Raw genomic sequence first — 24,562 nt, 5'->3', positions numbered from 1 at the left:
TTAAAAAAAATTTGTACTGCTGTGTTTTCATATAATTTTTCTTTTTTCTTTTTAGATTTTATTTATTTATTTAGAGGTAGAGTTACAGACAGTGAGAGAGACAGAGAGGTCTTCTATCCACTGGTTCACTCCGCAAATGGCCTCAACGGCTGGAGCTGGGCTGATTCAAAGCCAGGAGCCAAGAGCTTCCTCCAGGTCTCCCATGTGGGTGCAGGGGCCCAAGGACTTGGGCCATCTTCTGCTTTCTCAGGCCATAGTAGAGAGCTGGATCAGAAGAGGAGCAGCTGGGACTAGAACCGGCATCCATATGGGATGCCGGCACTGCAGGCAGAGGATTAACCTACTGTGCCACAGAGCCGGCCTCATACAGTTTTTCTATAGTTAAGTTGTATAATCAAAAAGAGATTTACATTATTAAGGTTACATATGGACATTGCTGTAGAAATTATTTTATTCTCAGGTCCTGCCTATTTTCAATTTTTCTTGCTCCTGCTTCCAGTGACACACCACACAACCTCTGTATAGCATATTCTTATACATTTCTTGTCCATATCTTTATTTATTTATTTTTACTATTTTTCTTTTTTCATGTTTTCTTTATCTTCTTTTTAATAAGATGGACAAATGGATATAAATTCTTGATAGACTCCTGTGCAGTAAAGATGTACAAACAGCACAAAAGCACACGGGAATGCTCAACACCGTGCATCATTAGTGATGTGAGTCACAAATATAAAGAGAGCGAGAGATGCCAGTAATACTCATTAGAATGGTGAAAAACCATAAATTCTGACAACAGCAAAGGATGATGAGCATGTGGAGCTCTAGAAATTCCATTTTTTCAGTGGTAAGAATGCAAAATGACACAGACCATAGACGTTCTGAAAGGCAATTTGGTAGTTTCTTACACAAGTGAACACACTCTTAAATGTGATTCAGCAATTGTGCTTCTTTTTCAAGAAAAAGGTTTATTTATCTATTTGAAAGGCAGAATGACAGAAAGAGAAGGACACAGAGCAGGGGGAGGGAGAGGGGCAGAGAGAGAGAGGGAGAGCGCCTCCACCTTATCTTTTGCTGCTCAGATGGCTGGAACAGGCAGGTCTGGGCCAGGAGAAAGCAGGAAGGAGAAATTCCATCCTCATCTCACACATTGGTTTCAGTGGCCCACCTTTTTGGGCCATCATTAGTCGCCTTTCCGGATGCAAAAGCAGAGAGCTGCACTGGCAGCAGGGGAATCAGTACTCAAACTAGACTCTGATATGGGATGCCACATCAGCCACCAGTTATGCTTCTTGGTGTTTATCCAGAATATATATGCATGTATATAGGTATATATGTCCACCTAAAAACCTCCACATTAATTTTTGTAGCAACCTTAGTTATAATTGCAAAAATTCTGAAACAATCAAAAGAATATTCCAACCTGTTAAATAAGCTGGAAATAAAATTTGGAAACTGGACATGAAAATTGATTTGAACTTCTACTTTTTGCCAATGTTACTCTAAGATGAATTTCATTGGTCCTTTAAATGATGCAGATGAATAGTAAAACCATCTTATAAAATATTGTTGGAAAACTATGAGAATAATTTGAAAAGTTCATGGAAATTCAATGAAAAGGTAAGTTTAGAGTGAGGTGTTGCAGCACAGTGAGTTGGGTTGCAGCTTAGGAAGGATGGAGTGGTTGACTCCTGGCTGCAGCGTGGCCTAGTCCTGGCTGATGAGGCCATTTTGGGGGGAGTAAACCAGAAAACTTAACATCTCTCTCTCTCTTCCCCTCCCTCCCAACCTTCCCTCCTTTGAAATAAGCAAATAAATCTTTAAAAATTACTTCATTTTTATGCAAATATCCTCACTGATTTCTTTAATAATTATAGTAATATTTAGATTTTTTTCCTTCTATCAACTTTATCTTATCAAATTTTTTCAGTTAATCTGAGCTGTTAAACAAATAGCAAAGAGTTCAGAGGGACCAATGTTGTGCTATAGTAGATAAAGCCAGTCTGTGATGCCAGCCTCCCATGTGGGTACTGATTCCTGTCTCAGCTCCTCCTGGAAGATGGCTGGAGTACTGGGACTCCTGCCACCCATGTATGAAACTGCTTGCTCCTGGCTTCAGCCTGGCACAGCCTCAGCTGTTGGGGTTATCAAAGGAGAGATACAGTAGGTGGAAGGTCTCTCTCCCTCTATCTCTGTAGCTCTTTCAAGTAAATAAATAAATAAATCTTAAAAAAAAAGAATAAGTTCATGGCAGTACATTTTATTCTTTTATTGCCCTCAAAACCTGTAATAACGTAGCTTCATTTATGCCTGAACCTGGAAACAGTTTTTCTAACTTTTTTAAATTGTCTACTTTGAGTTAATGATTTTTCTATTTTTTTTTATAATAAATGCAACTTTTATCTGTATCAATTTTGTACAGAACTTTTCTATTTCCTATTTTGGTAACTTCTGCCCTGGCCTTCATATTTTTTTTCCTTCCCTCTGTTTACTTTTGGTTAATTGTTCCTTTTTTTTTAAGATTTATTTTATTTATTTGAAAGTCAGAGTTACACAGAGAGAGGAGAGGCAGAGAGAGAGAGAGAGAGAGGTCTTGCATCCGTTGGTTCACTCCCCAGATGGCCACAACGGCCGGAGCTGCGCCTATCCAAAGCCAGGAGCCAGGAGCTTCTTCCGGGTCTCCCATGCGGGTCCAGGGGCCCAAGGACTTGGGCCATCCTGTGCTGCTTTCCCAGGCCATAGCAGAGAGCTGGATTAGAAGAGGAGTAGCTGGGAATAGAACCAGTGCCCATATGGGATGCAGTCGCTTCAGGCCAGGGCTTTAACTCACCGCGCCACAGTGCTGGCCCCAAGTTAATCTGTCCTTTTCCTAGTTTCTAGTTGTAAGCTTTGATCACAGATTTAAAACTTTTTTCTTCTACATGTGTCTCAAGCCATCAATTTTGCTTTAAATTCATTTTTAACTCCATAACTCAAACATTAATATGATGCATTTTCATTTTTAATGTTTAATTTTAATTAGTTTTTAACAGATTCAATATAATTTATAGATACAATCCTAAGAATATAATGATGTTCTCTACTCCCTTCCTCCATCCTTCCCTCTCCTTTTCTTTTTCTAGTTTTTGAGGTAATTTATAAATTTACATTACAGTAAAAAGGCTTACTATTTCACCAAATAAAAAGTTTAACAAGCAAAAAGCACAAAGACCCTTCTTGTATGGAAAGGTAGATAATGATTATAAACAATGAAGGAAAAAAATGACCATTTAATCTATATAGAAAATTTTAAAGTAATCACATATCATTGCCCAATACAGAAAGACAAGTGTTGCATGTTCTACCTCATATGTGGGAACTAAAATTTAAAAAAAAATGTCTATGTATGTCAATATTGCTGCAAATATAGTTTTGTAAAACTTTGTTTTATACCTTTGTCAAACCAGTGGTTAAGAATGCATTTTAATTTTCATTTGATTTGAATGACCTCCAATTTTCTTTAGGGTTGCTCTTTTGAAACATGTATTACTTGGACATATCAACTTAAATTTTTTTTTTTTGAATTTACCATTTTATATTACTGAATTTGGATCGTTTTTGTTCTATTAAGATTTCAAACTTGGTAAATTTATTGAAACTTATTTTATGAGCAGTTGAAAAGAGTATAAATGTTGCAGTTTATTCTGTAATTATTGGGTTCATATTGTGTTTCATAAATACCAAGTCAGAGGAACTCTTTTAATGTTTCAAGTATAATTGTGATATTTCTCCCCTATTTCTTATGCTTTGTTTTTGATTCACTTGTTTTGAAGCTCTGTTATCATGTGTATAATCTTATCTTATTGTTACATCTTTCAGGTGAATCGATCCTTTTGCCATTATAAAAAATGCTTCCTTATCACTCATAACACTCCTTGTATTCACACCTACATTCAAGCCCCATTTTGCTCTTTGCTATCCATCCCATTACTTTCCCCCTATGCTCTGCATTTTCTGTGCTCTTTTACATTTAATAATTATTTTAGTATTATATGTTTAGCTATATCTTTACAATATTATTTATTGTAATTTTAATGATCACTATTTTAATCTATCAAGTATTTATAGTTATTATTATGCCACTTGATGAGATAAATGAGAAAAAATTTGCAAAAGTACAATTAACAATACAACTTTACTTAAAACCAACTTTTGTATTTTGTGCTATTGAAGACATATACAGTATATATTTTATACATAAAATATATATTATATTTATTTACATATAATGTATATGGATATATTGTATTTTTATATTTATATTTGTAAAGTATATTGGGTTATAAACTTTAAAATGAAGTTATAATACTTTTTTTTTAAGATTTACTTATTTGGAAGGCAGAGTTAGAGAAAGCAAGAGGGATGGAGAGAGGGAGAACTTCAATTTGCTAATTCGTTCTCCAAATTGCCACAACTGCCAAGGCTGGGTCAGACCAAAGCCAGGAATCAGGAGCTTCTTACCAGTCTCCTACATGGATGCAGGAGCCCAAAGACTTTGGCCATTTTCTTTTTTTTTTTTAACTTTTATTTAATAAATATAAATTTCCAAAGTACAACTTTTGGATTATAGCAGTTTTTTCCCCCCATAACCTCCCTCCCACCTGCAACCATCCCATCTCCCGCTCCCTCTCCCATCCCATTCACATTTTCAATTATCTTTATTTACAGAAGATCAATTTAGTATATACTAAGTAAAGATTTCAAGAGTTTGCACCTACACAGAAACACAAAGTATAAAGTACTGTTTGTGTACTAGTTATACCATTATTTCACATAATATAACATATTAAGGACAGAGGTCCCACATGGGGAGTAAGTGCACAGTGACTCCTATTGTTGATTTAACAATTGACACTCTTATTTATGGTGTCAGTAATCGCCCGAGGCTCTTGTCATGAGTTGCCATGGCTATGGAAGCTTCTTGAGTTCGCCAACTCTGATCTTATTTAGACCAGGTCATAGTCAAAATAGAAGTTCTCTCCTCCCTTCAGGGAACTGAAACTGATCTCTTTGTCTAGTGAGATGGCATTGGTGACACGCCACCTTGATGGGACTGAATTGGAATCCCCTGATGGCCATTTTCTACTGCTTTCCTAGGTGCATTTACAGGGAGCTGGATTCGAAGTGGAGTAGTGCATACTTGAACTCACACCTGTATTTGATGCCGGTGTCAAAGGGGGAAGTTTTAGGCACTACACCAGAACTCCAGCCCCTGTTATAACTCTTGCATTAAAAAGTCAGGTGTTGTGGTTGATGTGTGGTGCAGCAAGTTTAACTGCTGATAGGATATCCCCATTACGTGTTAGAATACATGGTTCCAGTCTTGGCTACTCCATTAGTCCTGGCTAATGTGTCTGAGAGGCAGCAGATGATGACCCAAGTACTTGGGTTCCTGCCACCCATGTGGGAGACCCAGATGGAAATTTTGGCTCCTGGAATAGGCTTGGGCTAGCCTTGGCTGTTGTGGGCATTTGGGTAATGGACCAGCAGGCAGACAATCTCCCTCTCGCTCTGCTACTCTGCATCCCAAATAAATGCTTAGATGCCTTTAAATAAATCATGGTAAAATATGCATTTTTCCCTGTTTTATCACATATTAATCATTTTCTGTGTTCCTCTCTTCTTCATACAGATCTGTGTTTCCATCTGTTATCACTTTGCATGAAGAATTTACTTCTTTTGCTGTGCTTTTAGCTCAGTTCTACTGGTGACAAATTCTCTCAGCCTCTATTTCTTTAAAAAAGCCTTTTACTGCTTTCAGAATCAGAAAGGTCTATTTATAATATATAGAATTCTGTATATATCTTTTATTTCAACATTTTAAAAAGGTTATCATCCACTCTTTATTGGCCTTAAAGATTTTGAGAGTCAACCACTTAATACGAGTGTCTAACAACTGTAATGCTTCATTTCTCTTTGGATAAAATTTTTATGTTATCTTTAGTTCCTAGCTGTATGACTATAAAATTGTAAAATGATGCTTTCATTGTGTTTACTGCGCTTAGGAGCTTCTTGGTTCTCTGTGTTGATATTTTCTACCAATTTGGGGGAAAATTGACCATGATTACTTCAAATATGTTCTGCTTAATTCTCTCATTCTTCTTCCTCTACACAATTATATTAAGATGCTTGATACTGTCTCAGTTCCCATGGGCTCTTTTATTTTTGTTTTTAATGGCTCTCTATTTTTATACTAAATAATATTTACTGATCTGTCCTCAAGTGTAGTGATACTTTTTTCTGCCAATTGTCAATTGGCTACTAAAGCCCATTCAGGTAATGGTTTCTTTTCTGGTATTATAAATTTCATTTCTAGAGTTTCTATTTTGCCTTTTTAAAACTAGTTTCCATGTATTTGCTGAGATTCTATAAGGTCCACTTATTTGACTATATGATCATCTAGACCATACTTTTCTTTAAGTCCTTGAATGGTTTTAGATACCTGATTGACCATCCTTATCTGAATCATTGCAGTATTTTTTGTTTGTTTCTTTTGACAGTGATTTAAAAAGATACATATTTTCTGGGGCCAGAGCTGTGGCACAGTAGGTTAAATGCCTGGCCTGAAGCACTGGCATCCCATATGGGCGCCCATTCGAGACCCAGCTATTCCACTTCTGATTCAGCTCTCTGCTATTTCCTGGGAAAGCAGTGGAAAGTGGCCCAAGTCCTTGGGCCCCTGCACCCATGTGGGAGACCCAGAGGAGGCTCCTGGCTCCTGGCTTCAGATCGGCGCAGCTCCATCCATTGCAGCCATTTGGGGAGTGAGCCATTAGATGGAAGACCTCTTGCTCTCTCTCTCTCTCTCTGCTTCTCCTCTCTCTGTATAACTCTGACTTTCAAAAAAAAAATCTTTTTTTAAAAAAGATATATATTTCCTTTTATCCCTACTCTGAATACTTTAGGATTATTTTCACCATGTATCAGACACTTTATATATATATATGTATATTTAATAATAATATTCTGATTTGTCCCATTCCTCTGAAAATTCATGCATTTTTATTTCAATAGGAGTTAAATTATGAACAATTCAGTCTATTGATTTTTGTAGTGATCCAGGTTCCTTGGTAATGTTTCCCCTTTCCACACAAAAACACATAGGAAGTTTATACATACCTGGAACCTTCCTTTCCTGTTGTTTTCATATATATGATTCCCTCCTCAATTTGAGCTGCACAGGCAGCCCCAAACACTTCTATTAAACCTTAAGCCAGTAAAATTGTGGCCTTATGTTGAGTCCAGCTAGTCTTCAGTTTTGGGTTGAGAGGTTTCCTGCCTTTCTAAAGCTAGAAAAGCTCCAGGAATACAGAAAAGATAGTCATCCTTGGGAGTATTCCCAGGGAAAAAGTCACATAATTTGCAATCTCATTCAACTGTTTCCTCTTTCAGTGATCAATTCTTCAGCTTCTTGTTACATTTTTATCATGTCACTTTTATCATTCACTTAATCTTATGTCTGAAAGTTACATATTATTCACAGAGTAATTACCTACTTTTCCACCTTCACAATTAATAATAGAGCTTAATTTCCTAAAAATGAGATATTTTCTATTAAGAACAAACTGATTCAACTTTTATTCTCATAATTAACTTCTAGGAATAGTAACTTTGATAACAACATGAAACAATAATAACAACAGTGCATGGGGCAGGCGTTGTGGCACAGTGGGTTAACACCCTGGCCTAAAGCGGCAGCAACCCATATGGGTGCCGGATCAAGTCCTGGCTGCTCCACTTCCAATCCAGCTCTCTGCTTTGGTCTGGGAAAGCAGTAGAAGATGGCCCAGGTCTTTGGGCCCCTGCACCCATGTGGGAGAACCTGAAGAAGCTCCTGGCTCCTGGCTTCCAATAGGCACAGCTCCATCCATTGTGGCTGTCTGGGAAGTGAACCATCGGATGGAAGACCTCTCTCTCTCTCTCTCTCTCTGCCTCTCCTCTCTCTGTGTAATTCTGACTTTCAAATGAAAATAAATAAATCTTTAAAAAACATAATGATGCAATGCCAAATTAGAAGCAAAAATAAAAAATAAAACTTTACTTAAAGAAAATTCTATAATATATTTACAATGCCTTATTTTGATAAGTATATCTGGGTGGTAGTGTTCTTTCCATTTCCAATATTTTTCAAACTTTGGCATAAATATCCATATGTGTATATATATATATAATACTTACTCTTAAAATATGATTCATGTTTATCAAATGGTGTTTATGTGCATTATATCTTCTTAAAATGAGCAAGAATAAATGAGGCATAATTAACATGTGACTGCTTATGAAAGAAATTAACAGAACAGGACTCTTACAGACACCAGAATATTACTTGCAAAGTCTTGGAGGATTTATTTAAATATGATCTTACAGAGCAGTTACTAGCTAAGAAAGATCCACTGAGGAACTGAGGCCTACGAGTCATATTTGGCACAGTTTAAACTATACCAGATATTGTACTATACATAGTAAAGTATTCCATTATTGAAATAGATTATAACTTTTAGGAATTACTGATTCTGTACAGGAAGGATCTTAATCACTACCTATTTTATTTCATTTATGACAGGCAGAGAGGACAGTGAGAGAGAGAGACAGGGAGAAAGGTCTTCCTTTGCCGTTGGTTCACCCTCCAGTGGCCGCCGCAGCCGGTGCGCTGATCTGCACCACGCTGATCCGAAGGCAGGAGCCAGGTGCTTCTCCTGGTCTCCCATGCGGGTGCAGGGCCAAAGCACCTGGGCCATCCTCCACTGCACTCCCTGGCCACAGCAGAGAGCTGGCCTGGAAGAGGGGCAACCGGGACAGAATCCAGTGCCCCCACCGGGACTAGAACCCTGTGTGCCGGCGCCACAAGGCAGAGGATTAGCCTATTGAGCCGCCCGCAGGTCTAATCACTACCTTTTGAAAGTGGCAGCATGTATTCTCACAGTTGCATTAGAAGAAAGAATGGAAGAGAGAGAGAGAATGACAAAGAAAAGCAGAGGGAGAGAATGTCATTATATTCTTAGAATTGTATCTATGAACTATATTGAATCTGTTCTCTTTGTATTAATAACACATTAACATGAAAAAAATAAACTAACAAGCACTCTAAAAAACTTGCATTGCAAAACGAAATGGCCTGCACGACAGAGAATAGAACTGTCACCTGCAGGTGTTTTTTTACTGTCTACAACAAAATCAGCAACTTAGTGGCCTGCATGATTTTTGGATTTGGCCTGTCTTGTGGTTTAATACGTTAGTACACATCAAAGAGCAATTCTTTTTTCTATCTCTTCTGGAAACTCTGACAGTAAGTAAGCAGGAGTAACTCTAGCTATATGAGGAATGATCACTCTGGGGTGTATGGTTTCTACCATTTTACTGATTCATAACCAGCCCATTTTTTTTTCCTGTAACTTACATGCCTGATTGTTTTACAAAGCAAAGTGTGCACATGTGTGTATGTGCATGTTTTTACACACATTAGTCTAAAATTATAATCAGATATCTTCATTTTCTACACATACACACACACACATACACATACCTTTAGTGTCTAAAAAACTTACGACTGAGTAGGGGCAAGGAACAAGATAATTACAAAGAAAAGAAATTTACGGGGCTGGCACAGTGGCTCACTTGGTTAATCCTCCACCTGTGCCACCGGCATCCCATATGGGCACCGGGTTCTAGTCTCGGTTGCTCCTCTTCCAGTCCAGCTCTCTGCTGTGGCCCTGGAGGGCAGTGGAGGATGGCCCAAGTGCTTGGGCCCCTGCACCCGCTTGGGAGACCAGGAAGAAGCACCTGGCTCCTGGCTTCAGATCCGTGCAATTCCGGCCATAGGGGTCATTCGGGGAGCAAACCAATGGAAGGAAGACCTTTCACTCTGTCCCTCCCTCTTACTGTCTATAACCCTACCTGTCAAATAAAAAAAGAAAAGAAAAGAAATTTACATTTGTTCTATCATCAGTTTAGATATAATGGAAAGAATTCCATTGACTGCTTATGAATGTTGTTCTTTTAATTGGATTTTGTCTAAATTCTACAAAAATAACTAAAGGCAGAGTTGTAAAATGATCAGGTAAACAGAAACGACTCTCAGGCTTTTTTACTTCATTGCATCTCTTCAGTGCATTCACTGGCCACAGTCAGCAGTAATTCTCTTTCCCTTGGGTATACTTAGAGTTAGCAATGCTTTGAGAACCTGTTGATCGGATGCTCTGTTTCTAGGCCCCCTGGACTTCAGCTTACTGAAGTCCCATTTCTGGAAGATTTCCTTCCTGCAGAAAAGGTTCAGTTAGGAGATAACTGTACTTTCTAGGAAGTGATCTGCTGAGTCCTCTGCATCTGCACCTCTTTATGAACATGGCCATGGTAGTATCTGACCCTAGAGAGTCATGAAACACCCCTCCACTTTCTTCCCCAGGATCTGAGAACTGGAATTCCTGTATGTTGGTAGAACAAAGCTACATAGGGTTATCTCCCATACCATATTTCAGTATTCACTGTCACCTTCCCCGCAATTAAAAAAATATAAATTAATACCACTCACTCACTCACCCTAGGAGTTTTCAGGATTATTACCAAAAAGATCCCATCACCCCAGAAAAGCAAATTTTCACACAGCAAACAGAAACCTTTTTTGTGTTGTTAAGTGTTCTCTCTTGCATTTCTCTGTGCCCTTCTATCATTCAAAATGTAGTCCCCTGCTGAGGGGTTTAGGCTATGTTCTTTATTCAAGTTAACTAGTCCCAGGCAGTTATATTCTTCTAACTTCTAGTCTTTTGTGTGTGTGTGTGTGTGTGTTTACAATTTCACTGGAGAAGGAAAAGAGAATCCTGCAGAGTGTGGAATTTTTCTGTGTTTTAATTCCATCAATGTTTTCTCTCTTCATTCAGATTGAATCCACTAAATCCGGCTTCCCACAGAATGGTTTACAGAGAAGAAGCACCCCTCCCCCACCTCCCCTTCCTCTCCCCACCCCAGGATAAAATCATGATTTCTAAGACTAGGATTTTAAAGTAAAGATTCTAGGCATGTTGGAGGAGATAAACCTTCTGCTTTTGTTGACACAGATTCTGGGCTTGCTAAAGCAGCTCTTGACCCCATGAACACCAGTCCTTACATGCTGCGTGTGTGCAGGGAAGGGTTAAGAAGTGCTGGAAAGATACCACGCATGTGTTAATTCCTGCAGCAGCAGCGTGCATCACTTCCACTTTGACCTCAGTTAATCTGCGTGATAGTTAATCACGCAGAGACACTAGTGTTTTTTTTTTCTTTTAAACACACACACACACACAAACGCATGCACACACATGAACACACACACACAGTCCTGCCCCTTCTAAGAGAAACACAATCAAAACAAATAAACCTAAAATGATGGACCTGGGGGAGTATGCCTCAGTGTGAGGCATGAATGTGCGCGCCTTTCTCTGACTCGTTTATTTGTCTTGGCGTGTCTCCCTTCCTGGGCCCCTCCCCCTGACTCAACTACATTATTCCCCTGACTTGGAAGCTGCTGCCCTAGCTGACGCTTTGATGGTATCTGCAAGCGTTTGTGCTGATTTTATTTATGTCCCTTGAATATTAATTGCGAAGCTGGAAGCAACGCAGCTCCCCAGTGAGGAGACCTACTAGAGGCAGGTGGGGGGAGCGGACACTAGATCATAAGCACAATAATAATACAAAGGGGGAGGGATTCTTCTGCAACTGAAAGGCTAGAAGCGAGAGGAGGAAAAAAAAGCGATGAGTTCGCCAAATATATGGAGCACAGGAAGCTCAGTCTACTCGACTCCTGTATTTTCACGGAAAATGACGACGTGGATTCTTCTTCTGCTGTCGCTCTACCCGGGGTAAGCTATGTCATTTTCCGCGTCGTTTTGCTCCCGAGGGGTGGGGGAAGGGGTGGAGATGCGAAGCTAGGGAGACCACCCAGTTTTAAAGCACGCTTCTAGGATCTGGAATTTTATAATCTAGAGGAGAATGAAAATTTGGGGTAGGAACGGGAGGGAGGAAAGAGGAAGGTCACTTTCATTTATTTATTAATTTATTAGGCTTCAATTTTTTGTTTTGCTTTAGAGTGTAACATCTAACCTCACAAAGACTTTGTGTCTGTGGAATACCATTCTGACATCACCGCAATCTGATGTCGAGCTGGGCTTTGCTGGTACCTGCTAGCATCTGAGGCCATGTTGAAGGCGTTTGGGGTGGGGGGGGTCTGGAAGAGAACATTGCAAATGGGGTCCTGTCGCACAAGAGACCGATATGTGTGAAGGAGGAGTTGGGGGGTGGGGGCGGCCCCATCTCTGTTCACTAAAGTATTCTCTGCTTCTGCATCTGGGCATTCAGTCAGCCAGGTTTTCCATCTAACCCCACTGACTCGGCCGCTGACTCCTTGATGGGCAAATACGGTTCAGCACCAGGGACAGCAGTCCCAGTTGGGTCCAAAGGGAAGAGGCTTGTCTAACCTGGTAGGGCCTTTTCTCTAAATCTACACAGACCACCAGACAGAAGGCCTACTGAGTCTAGAGGTTCTAATGAAGTCTTAAGTCCCTGCTCTGATTATGGCTACCCGCCCCCCAAAGGAGAAAGGGACTGTTGGGCGTGGGGTGTAGAATGTAGTTGAATGAATGTGTGTTGGGGAGAAAATATGCCTGGAAAAGAGTGAGCCTTACTGCAGCCTTGAAAAATATGCTGAATGAGGTAAACGAGATGCCAGAATTCTGAAGTATGCATTCATGCTTTAAGGCCCTGATGCACTGAACAGAAAAGGGGGGGGGGTGAGGGGAAATGGATTCCAGAAAATCCTGAGCATGTGTGTGATATAAAATGCTTTGCATATAAATTTTCCTGAACTTCCTCACCTCAGTAGTATGAGGGGATATCTCTCCATACGTGATAGTGCACCATCGAGACCCCTCCTCACCACCATCACCATAAGGATTTCCAGTCAGGGCCAAAGGCAAATCATAGGTCCAGTATTTTCATTTCTTGCACTTGCCTATACTGCTATTTGTAAATAAAGCTCTATAAAGGATTGATTACTCCATATTCTCCAATCCCTAAATAAAAGAAAAAAAAAACAACTTTAAAAGAACTCAAGATACTGCCCTAAAGTCTTCTTGGGAGTTGACATACAAAAGAAGCTGACAAAGATAAGGTTAAACTAATTTTTAAAATTATTTTCTTCAAAATGTTTAGTGAAGTTCTTTGATCATTACTTCTCTATGGTGAGCTATAAAGAAGACTCAAGAAAAACAAAGAGTAAAAGGTTATTTTTGGAGTTTTTCAGCAAACACAGGGTCTGCTTAGTTCTAGAACTTTTCATGTTTCTCCTTCACTATAAGTTTAGTAAGTATTTTCATTCAGAGTCTAAGATTAAGAAGTTTTCTGAGAAGAGGGCCTTTTACTACAGAAGTTTTTATGTGTAATACATTTTAGTGGAATCCCATTAAAACAATTTTTCTATTCAAAATTTGCAGACATATATTTAAATTTAATGTGTAACTTCTTGAAACTTAATTTGTTTGAGAAATTAGAGAGTTTGTAGTTGCTTACTGATAGAAAATATCTTTCTCATGTTCATACCATTTCTGAAACCTGTGGATTAAAATCTAGGAGGGATTTAGGGGGATATGTTTGTCATACATCCATCCTAGTAAACAATTCTATAATCAAGTGGATAAAGATAAGTTCATTCCTATGTATGTTATTTCCAATGATGATATTTTAGTTATAAAAAGTTGAATTTTATTATTGTTTAAAACAGTAGAGTATCTAAGACGTCTCCTTGTTGCAATAGCTCTAATTTTTGTATTCCTACATCATATAAAAGCAAAACTTTAAGATTTATTTTCATTTTTACCAGAGTGGCCTAGATTAACATCATAATATCCCTAAATATTGGGAGTTATATGTCATGAAAACTCTATAAAAGGTAATTTTTTGTGTGTTTTCTGAATAATGACAGAGAATGGAGCCATCACAGTTTGATGAAGAGAATGTGATCAGAGTTTCAGTTTGCTGCAATCCCATAAAAAAGTCACTTAAATGGCAGAGTAGGTTTGGAGTGAAGTATAAGCTTTGAACGCCGAAGGTGATCCAGAAAAAAGACAATAAGTTACTGTTAAAAATGAGGACCTAAGGATACTTTTGGAACAAACAGTGGCAGTAGAATCATCTAGAAAATTGAAGCAAGCTAAAAAAAAAATAAATTGACCTTTAAATTTAAATAAATCCTAAGAATAGTCTTTTCTCCCTTGATAAATGGCTTAACTCATGAGACTGCGCTAACACAAAAGTAAAACAAGGAGGAAAATGAAGCATCAGAATGAGAATATTCATAATGATTATCTCTTCTTGTGAAATAGTTAATTTCTGAAGCTCCAAATGTTCTAGACTGTCAAATATCTTCCTTACAGTACTGCCATGAGAACCAGCTGGGGAACTTGCTAAAATGGAGATTCCAAGTATACACTGGATGATTCTGTATCATTATTTATGGGATAGAGCACAGAAGATAGGAATATTCTTTTTCAACAAGTACTGTAGACCTTGATTTGCAGAAAATATTTCTATACTTTTCTGATTTTCAAAAGCTTATTCGTCACCTTATTTAATATTTACCAGTACTTTGTATTTGCTACTTTATATTCACTGAGCACAATGAATCAATTTCACAACCATAAATCTCTTATTTATATGTAAATGATTGCTGTATTATAAAAACATATTAAAGAATAGTATGAAGAATACCAAAAAGCCTACAACACGTTTGGGAAGATAGTGGCTGAAAAAAAATATGTATTAGCATTAATGTAATTATATTCACAAACATATACTATATATACATATTTTATAATTTTACAAATTTTCATTGTCCTTTATTTTGTCTTAGAGCAATAATATACTAACAGAAAAAAGTGTGATACAATAAAAATATTTTTAAGTAGGAATAAATGCCAAAAAGAAAAAGTGTTTTTACCTATGAGACTAAACCAATCTTACACTTAAGAGGGATAAAGAATTACTGTTCAAGGATAAACTGAACAGAAATTGATTAAATTTTTGATAATGAATCTATCCTTTACTTTGAAGAGCTAGCAGTGGATTTTATAAAAGAAAATTAGCTTAAAAGATTTAGAAATATTTTTTTCTTATATTCCCTGAACAGAAATAGTTCAGGTAACTTTTCCTATGAGTTGTTAAAGATTTTTTTCTTATCCTCAAATTAAATTTTACATAGTTTTTGCATTTAATGAGCTATTATCATTCATGTAAGATAAATATTATGATTTTTCAATGAAACCCTATTTGTTTATAGAATCCATCTACATGGAACCCCTTGTTATTCCCTATATTCCCAAATGCTTCTTCATTTCACATAGTCTACCACGAGGCAAACATTTACTTGACAAAAAAAAATTATGATCCAATACTTCCCAGAATTCAGTTGCTTATCACTATCTAGACAAAATACTTGGTTTTTCACTTAAAAAATTAGACATGTAAATGTCTCTCTGATATCTTGGCTTTGTTTTGAATATACAGTCTACTCAAAATAATTCATTTATAGAATACTTAATTTAATAGTAGAGAGATTTGTTTCTGCACATTTTAAAACATGCTTTATGACAAAGGGCTCCATTCCAATTCGAAGTTAAGATTGACTTTAGACGTTTTATCTTTGTTGTAAATATTATATTACTAGGCCCATGACTACCTCTGCTACAATTTTCCAGCCATTACAAGACAGAGTTTTCTGAGTTTAAATACAGTGTATATATCTCACAGATAATTTAGTCCAGCTACTATACTCACTGATCATAAACCACAGAATTAGTGACAGATCTACAAAACAATCAGCTGTAATATCAACAAATATATGCACATATATACCCTTATATATGTATATATAATTGTCATCTTATAGGTGTATATTTCTCTGTCCATTCACATACATACTTATCTTTACATTATATTACTTCTAGTTATTTACTGATTCTAGGCAAATCATTTAATTTGTCCATAATCTTGGTTTCCTAGTCTTTCAAATGTGGTTGACAATAATTACTTCAAAGAGTCATAATAAACATGAAATATATGTACATATATGTATATATTCAATACAAGTGGATTTGAAAGTATAATTCATTGATTTCTGATTTTGAAGACCCCACATAGATCTCTTATAATGCAGTAGCAAATGGATGTATCCTTTTTTGCACAGATAGCTGAGTAAATTATCACATCTGGGAAAACCATCCCAACTAAAATACAAATTCTTAAGCACTTAGATTATGTGGGCACCCACGATGTTCAAATATTTTCCAAAATACTCTAAACTTTTAATCAATCTACTGTGCTCAGCCAGTTTAATAGGAATACTTTGAGGAACCATAAATATGTGACATTCCAGTAAAGTATACTTGTACTTAGCTTTAATTTTTCTAACTCTCTGATTATACCTTCAGATGATATAATCTAGAAGATATATTTTAGATCCAGTCACTCCACAAAACACATTAAAATGTTCAATTTTTGCAGAGGAATGTTTTGAGATACTTAGTTGTCACTGATGATATCATATTTAAAGAAAATATTATTGTTTTGATTAAAAGTTCTAGGCAGAAATGTTTAGAAACAGTTTACTACTCAGTTGTTTTGTAACTTTAAGAACATAGTAATTAACATTATTTAGATCCTAAACCAAAATGCTTAGAAAATATATTTCCTCAATGACTGTGTCTGTATAGTAAAGCATTGTTTAACCTGCAATTCATTCATTAGCCAGAAATGTAAATATAATATTTGCCATCCAACTGTTAGAAAAGACATCTTGCCATCCATTGACCAGATTTATAGTGTTCAAAGTGTTCTTTAAGTTTTCTTACACAAGTTTAGAAAAATTAAAGACAAAACTGAGGTGACTACACTGAATATTAAAGTGGAAATAACATTACCGCTTCAATATCTGGATATCTCTATTTTCAGTATGTAGATATTGAAAGATAACATCTCTAATCCCTGCAACCACACAAGTAACTGCTTAATTAATTTTGTTATGGAATGAATTAATATCAAAGAATTTAAATTTAAATTTCTAGAGGATAAGAAGTTTAATAATAGCTAGCAATTCAACAGGGATTCACTATTTATAAGAATGTTTGTATCCATATTTTTATTTTCTTAGAAGACTTGTGTGTTAGATGAAAAAGAATACTTTATCCTTTTGACAACAGTAAAAATGAGATACGTGAGGTTAGGAAACTTGTGCAAGACTTCTTGAATATTAACTGTAGGGAACATGAAGATGCCCCTTGTTGCATTCTTAACGCAATATACAAAAAACCGAGGAGCAATTACCTTTTTTCTTTTCATAGGTAAGGAAATACTTGGATTGTTTTGAGACACAAAAGGGCTCTATGCTATGCCTTACTGGTAGGGTTATTTCCTATTCATTTGTTCCATTTACTTGAGAGTAAATATCCTTTAAAAAGAAATAAAAAGCTCCTTTTAAATTAGTGGCTTAGGGTAAAAATAAAACTTAACTCTAAATCATATTAATCTCTATAGTGTTGTGATACAAGAGCACAAAATATGGTAATAATTCTATATTATTATAAAAATCATTGTATAACTCTGCGTAGATAAAGTACCATGTAACTGCTAAATAAGTAGCACTGATATTACAGTCTCCACCCATTCATAAAGAAAACCATATGAATACAAAATAATATAATGGTGGGGAAAACAAGAGATGTTGTTAAAGCAAAGATTCTTTGCTGTAATTGAAACCCTACCATGAACACAACTTTAGTTGTAAAACCAAAGTGTATGTAGTAAGACAAGTATACAATGTGTTCTGTAATTTATTTAGGCATGTTTAGATAAAATGGCCCAAACAAACTGAGTATAATAAGTAAATACAATCTTGGTAGTACAAAATAAATGATGCTTTGTTTCCTACTTTGGTGGTTATCAATTATAAACCATTTTGGAAAAACACATTTGAAACAAGTAGTTAAGTAAAATAAGTGTAGGTACAAGAACCATAAATTAATGTAGTTTTTTTTTTTTTAAGTAATTCATTAAGGGAACAATATCTGAGCCAGGTCTGCTCTAAGTGCTGGGTGTGTAATTTTGGACCAACAGAAACCATGATGTCTGCCATTATGAAGTTCGCAATCTCATAGGGTGACAAGAAAGATCAAAGGGTTCTACAAATAAGAGAGACAGAAAAAGAGACAGACAAAGAACTCTTCTCTGCTGGTTTATCCCCAGATGCCGATGACAGGGCAAGCTAAGCATAGGCTGAAGATGGGAATAAGGGAAAAGAATTCTGGAATCCCATGTGGGTATGACAGGAATCCAATCACATGAGACATCACTGAGGCCTCTCAGGGTCCACAATAGCAAAAAGCTGGAGTAAGGGGCCAGGGCCAGGAGTGGAATTCAGGTACTCCAATGTGGGAAGCAAATGATCTAACTAGCATCTTCACTACTAGATCAGATGCCCACCCAAATTATTAGTTTAGGTAAATGCTACATAGAAGTTGCATCATGCCATGAGAGTATATAACAGATTTCCAGAATGGTGAAGGCATAGGGCAGAGAAACTGAGATCTACAAAGTAGCTCAAAGTCCTCCACAATCACAGTGGTTTGCTTTAATACTGCAACATTTTCTTCTTGCTCACAATGGTCCTTGTTTTAGTTGTTATCCTCAGTTTCAGAAATTTTCATTTGAAAATGACTTTTTTTTAAAGAATAGCATTTTTTGAAATGCTCTGAAAACAAACTTTGTTTAGTTTTTAAACATATGTGCATAATTAAACACAATTAAAATGGGATGCAGTGGTATATTATCTTAACAAAGATTTAATTTACTAATCAATAAGCAGTTAATGGTTTTTTGTTCCACCAACTTCCAACCAATCATATACATGTTTTCAAACATGACTCTTCTAGTACACTTGGTTAACATTTTTTATTATAAAAAATGGTTCATTGCAAGTAATCTTTATTCTACAATAAGGTGCCATAGTCTTATGCATATACACACAAATTTGCAACTTTGAGATAATGTCTTTTTTATTTATTAAAACAATAGTTTCTTCATCATATTAAACATGATCAAAGGGTAAGCATTATCCTAGTGTTAATAGGCTGATTAAGATGTTCATGTTTCATTTCAGAATACATGGGTTCAATACCCAGCTTTGGCTCCTGACTCCAGCTTCCTGCTACTGCAGGGAATCAACATTATGATTCATGTATTTGGGTTTCTACCATCACCATGGGAGACATAGATTGAGTTCTTAGCTTTGGGCTTCAGTAACAGCCAGCCCTGGATGTGGAAGGCATTCAGTTAGTAAACCAACAGGGGGGTCCTCTCTCTTTTTTGTCTCCCTCTCTCTCAAAAAAAAAAAAATGAAAAAAAAATGAGTGAATTCATATTCCTTTTAAATTATTCTAAAATGAAAGAATAAACTAAAGTTGAGGCTATATTTAGTTATCTCCCCTTTCTTAATGTAAAATGGTTTTCCTTAGTACTTCTTAGTAGGTAAAAATTAAAGTGATAATTCTTAAGAGTGAGTAACAACATCTAGATGGTGACTGTTGAAAACTATCACTCAACCAAATTGTCTCATTTTAACTTTTCTTTGCTAGAAGTCTGTATTCTTTATCTTAATTTTTTAAAGATCACTTTCATAACAAAACATATTATCACTTTCAAATGTGTGAATTTGGAATTCATTATTATTAATTCAATTCCACAACAAATTAATTAACTTCCTCCTTTCCCTTTGGGCACATCAGGATCACAGTATTCTTTGACCAGGGTTATATCCCATATTCAGCCATTGCAAGACACTCCCTCAACAATATCCAAAAGGCCGGTGTCACAGCTCACTAGGCTAATCCTCCACCTATGGCACTGGCACTTCGAGTTCTCAGCTAGAAGCCTGGATCCATGACAGCAGAGATATCATTTTATCCTCTGATATATCCAGGCTTTTTGAGCAATGCTTTGCCCATAATAGATGCTCAATAATTATTTGCTTAATGAAATAATTGAAATCAGATCTTTTTTTCATGAGAGAGAGAAAAAAAAAAAACTTTCAACTATTCTATAGTATCTCACTTCAGGTTCAGCATAGATGGTTGCCACTAACAATAACAACAACAATAAAGCAGCAAGCAGGACAAATGTACACTATACTGATTAAGAGCCTAAGCTATAGAAATAACTTAAACAGAATTCAATTCCCTAGCCCTGCCATTTACTATCTGATGGCCATAAACCAACTTATTTCATTTCACTTAACTTCATTCTCTTTATATAGAAAGGAAGATAATAACACTTCACCAGTTTACTTTGAGTACTAATTGGCACAATGCTATGTAGCATAATCCAATAGATAATGTCTGGCACATCGTAAGCATTCCTTGCACATCATTTTTGCTTCTGGTAGTGTTCTTATTAGTACTACACGGTCATTTTTTCCTGGGGATATACCTGAGGGTAAAGCAGCCTCTATATTCATGCTAACCTCTAAATTTCACAGCAGTAATGAAGAGGGATTATTTTAAATAAACATTTCCCTATTCTCCAGTTTCCTGTCTTAATTTGTATGAAATAAGCAAAGCAGGTAGAGATTCCTAAATTCCAGAATTCCTATATCGCTCATTTGTTTTAAGAAGATCATTACAGTGACTTAATAATATCTCTAATAATGTAAATAAGGTCCAAATTTAATGAGGAAAAATATGCCACTATCTGGGACTCCTCCTTGAACACAGCATCCCTAACTGTATGTAAAAAAATGTTCCTTTCCCAAAAATAGTGTAAAACCATTGTCACTCAAATGCCAAGTAAGCAAAATTACTCATCTTATTATCCAGAGCAAACTGTGAGTGATGCTATTATTTTGCTACTCTTGATGGCCAGAGCTGGAGAGCATGAAATAGAAACCATAGCTTTTAGTCTGAAGAATCATGAGAAAAGAGACAATCTAAGCTGATATTTTGTTATGAAGGTCATGACTAATTCTCTACTTTTCTTTGTACCTCATAAATGTGATCACAGAACAAAACTTAACGTGATTTGTCACCCAGGTTACAGAATCAGTCACCCCAAATATATTTCTGATGCTAGTTTTGCTACCTTCTACTTCACTCACACACACACACACACACAATAAAAAGATATATCCCTCAGTCTACTGTGCATACTATTTTTAAATCAAGGACACAATTTATAATTATCAAACTGTTTAAGATTTAATGTACATTAGGATGAAATCTTAGTGTATTGTTATAGGAGCTATTTTTTCTAATATATTTATCACTGTGACTACCACACAAATGCACACATATATACATATGCACATACAAGTGTACTTCATAAAGTTTGTATAAGTGGAACTAAAGGATATGGTGCAAAAATATTAAAAAACATTTCACATAAGAAACATTAATTATCTCAGGAAGTTTCTGAGGAGACTCTCCAGAAATGGCTTAACCTGGTGATTGTGGTTCATAATCTGTTGCAAGGTTACAGTCAAGTTGTTGAACAGTGTTCCAGACATCTGAAGGTGCTGAAGAATCTATTCCCAAAGTGACCCCCCTTTGGCTATTGAAAGAAAACTACTGTTTCTTGCTTTTTGGGATCTCATGGTATTGGAGATGTGCGAAGTGAGAAGGGGAGAATGAAAGAAGAGAGAGGCAGAGAGAAAAAAAGGAGATTCCATGATGTAAACAATAATTTGTACAACAAAATATGAAAAGTTACCCGTCATCAATCTCCCAGGTGCTGCTGATATGATAATACAGGCCAACCCTAATAGATCATAGGTGGATCTACACAAAGTTGTTTTTTTAGTCTTTTTGGGCTGCTATTACAAAATGCAGATGAGGATAGCTTATAGACATGAGACATTTATTTCTGATGATTATAGAGGATGGCAGGTGTGACATTCGTCAGTAGGCATGGCTGAGTGTTTCTGCATGTTCTCTTGTGGGATGCAGACTGCCTTCTTCATGCATATTCACGAACAGCTGTGTGCCACACTACATTTTTATTAAATCCATTTATAATAAAATATTTAGCATGAAATGGCATGTATTGTGCCTGGAAAGTTACTTCAGGGTTTGTTTTTCATGTATGCATACTCACTTTTACACTTCTATGTTTTCAGAAATAATGATTAATTAAGTACAATTCCAATTACAGCTTCTTTTTTAAAGCATGAAATAGAAAATATTTACAATAAGATTACTTTTCAAATGCTAAAGTATTTCTATGATAAAAATTTCATGTTGAAGATGACATGGTTTAAAAGAAAATGGCAGTGCTGGCGCTGTGGTGTAGCAGGTAAAGCCGCCGCTTGCAGTGCCGGCATCCCATGTGGGAACCAGTTCGAGTCTCTGGTGCTTCACTTCAGATCCAGCTCTCTGCTATGACCTGGGAAAGCAGTGGACAATGGCCCAAGCCCTTGGGTCCTTGCCCCCACATGGGAGACCCAGAGGAGGTTCCTCTTTGGATCAGCACAGCTCCAACCCTTATGGCCATTTGGGGAGTGAACCAGCGAATGGAAAACTTTCTCTCTCTCTCTCTTTCTCTCTAACTCTGACTTTCAAATAAATAAATAAATAAATCTTAAAAAAAAAAAGAAAATGAAAGATAAAGCAGTGCTACTTGTAAAGGAGGAAAGGAAATTATCCCAGTATTTGAATGGATCTAAATACTAATACAAATGTAATAATAAATACTAGAAGAAATGATATAGGAGCAGGTATTGTGGCACAGTGGGTCGACCCACCACTTGTGATATAGAATTTCATATAGAAGTATAGTTCCAGTTCCTCCTACTCCACTTCCAATCTAACTGCCTGCTAATACAGCTGGAAAGGCAACAAAAGATGGTCCAAGTACATGTGCCCCTGCCACCCATGTGGGAGACAAGGATGGAGGACTGAGTTCCTACCTCCTGGCTTTAGCCTGGTTCAGACCTGGCTTTTGCCACCATTTGAAGTGTGAACTAGCAGATACAAGACTGATTCATTCTCTCTCTCTCTCTCTCTCTCTCTCTCTCTCTCTCCCCCCTCTTCCCTCTTCTCCTCCCTCCCCCTTTGTAACTTTCAAATAAATGTTTTTAAAAGATAATAAAATAGTTTATATTATAATATTCATTCTATAATTTACTTACAGATAATGTACCTGTATTTGATTTGTTTCATATGACATTGTATAACTAGATACACATCTTATGTTCAACCATTTTTAAAGTCCATACATTTTCCAAAATCTGTTCATTTCTCACTTAAAAAAGACTAGCAAGGGTTTTCATTAGACTCTTGTTGAGCTCTGAAGTGCTGTGTCAAATGTGGAGGAAAAATAAATGTAATGTGGAAAATCACAAGTGGTGGGTCAACCCACTGTGCCACAATACCTGCCCCTGTAACATTTCTACTAGTATTTATTATTACATTTGTATTAGTACTTAGATCCATTCAAATACTGGGATAATTTCCTTTCCTCCTTTACAAGTAGTACTGCCTTATCTGTCTTCCATTTTCTTTTTTTTAAGATTTATTTATTTATTTGAAAGCCAGAGTTAGAGAGAGAAAGAGAGAGAGACAGAGAGACAGAGAGAGAGAGAGAGAGAGAGAAAGTCTTCCATCCTCTGGTTCACTTCTCAAATGGCCATAAGGGTTGGAGCTGTGCGGATCCAAAGAGGAACCTCCTCTGGGTCTCCCATGTGGGTGCAAGAACCCAAGGACTTGGGCCATCATCCACTGCTTTCCCAGGTCATAGCAGAGAGCTAGATCTGAACATTACATTTCTGCCTTTATACTATTTTGAGTTGTAATTGGATTCCTGCCTTCAAAAAATGTTCATTGGGTTCCTAATACTTAGTTGGCCTTGTACTGTGTGATGGGATAACATAACGAGAGAAACAGACACATTGATGCTTATGAATTTTTTGATTTAAGAGAAGGCAAACAGTAAACAAATATACATTTTCTAAAAAACTTCAAGTTGTGTTAAGTGTTAAAGAAATAACTAAAACATGTGGTATGATGGGAAAAAATAAGAAAAATTTTACTTTATGTAGGACAGTCAAGAAAGGCCACCATGAATAATTGGATAAAAAGTTGAAATAATTAAAAAAAATAAAAATTGATATTGTAAGTGACTGAAAATAATTTATCTCTTAAACCTATGAACAGTCATAGGAAACTGCAGGTGCAGAGGACCTAAAGAAAATAAGAGCTTGTTCTAATTTAGGAAATAAAACAAGGTCCAGAGAGCTGGAGGACCGTGATCAAAGATTAAATGCAAGTCTGAGAAGCAAGACACTGTTTTCTGATGCATGACCTTACAGCCAGACTAAATAATTTTAATTGAAAATTAAATTAAGGGACCCAGACCAGGGGAAATAGTTCATATGCTGAACCAATAATTGCATTCTTAATGAAGAAGTGTGTCCCTATTGTTTGGAAAATGATGAGAATTTCTATTTATTACCCATTTTTAG

General features: G+C 36.4%; 1 protein-coding gene across 5 annotated transcripts in view; it reads left to right on the top strand.

The window, feature by feature from the left end:
* The first annotated feature begins 11,763 nt into the window (after window positions 1-11,763).
* Window positions 11,764-24,562, top strand: part of GABRG2 (gamma-aminobutyric acid type A receptor subunit gamma2) — a 90,076-nt gene continuing 77,277 nt past the window's right edge. For all 5 annotated transcript variants that reach the window (XM_062189675.1, XM_062189672.1, XM_062189674.1 and 2 more), the window contains exon 1: window positions 11,764-11,870. In XM_062189675.1, the coding sequence (XP_062045659.1) occupies window positions 11,764-11,870 (107 nt within the window). The remainder of the gene's footprint in view (window positions 11,871-24,562) is intronic.

The sequence above is a fragment of the Lepus europaeus genome, chromosome 4 (assembly GCF_033115175.1).
Source record: "Lepus europaeus isolate LE1 chromosome 4, mLepTim1.pri, whole genome shotgun sequence".
NCBI lineage: Eukaryota > Metazoa > Chordata > Mammalia > Lagomorpha > Leporidae > Lepus > Lepus europaeus.
The sequence above is the reverse complement of the archived record's forward strand: the minus strand, read 5'-3'. Positions and strand labels throughout refer to the sequence as shown.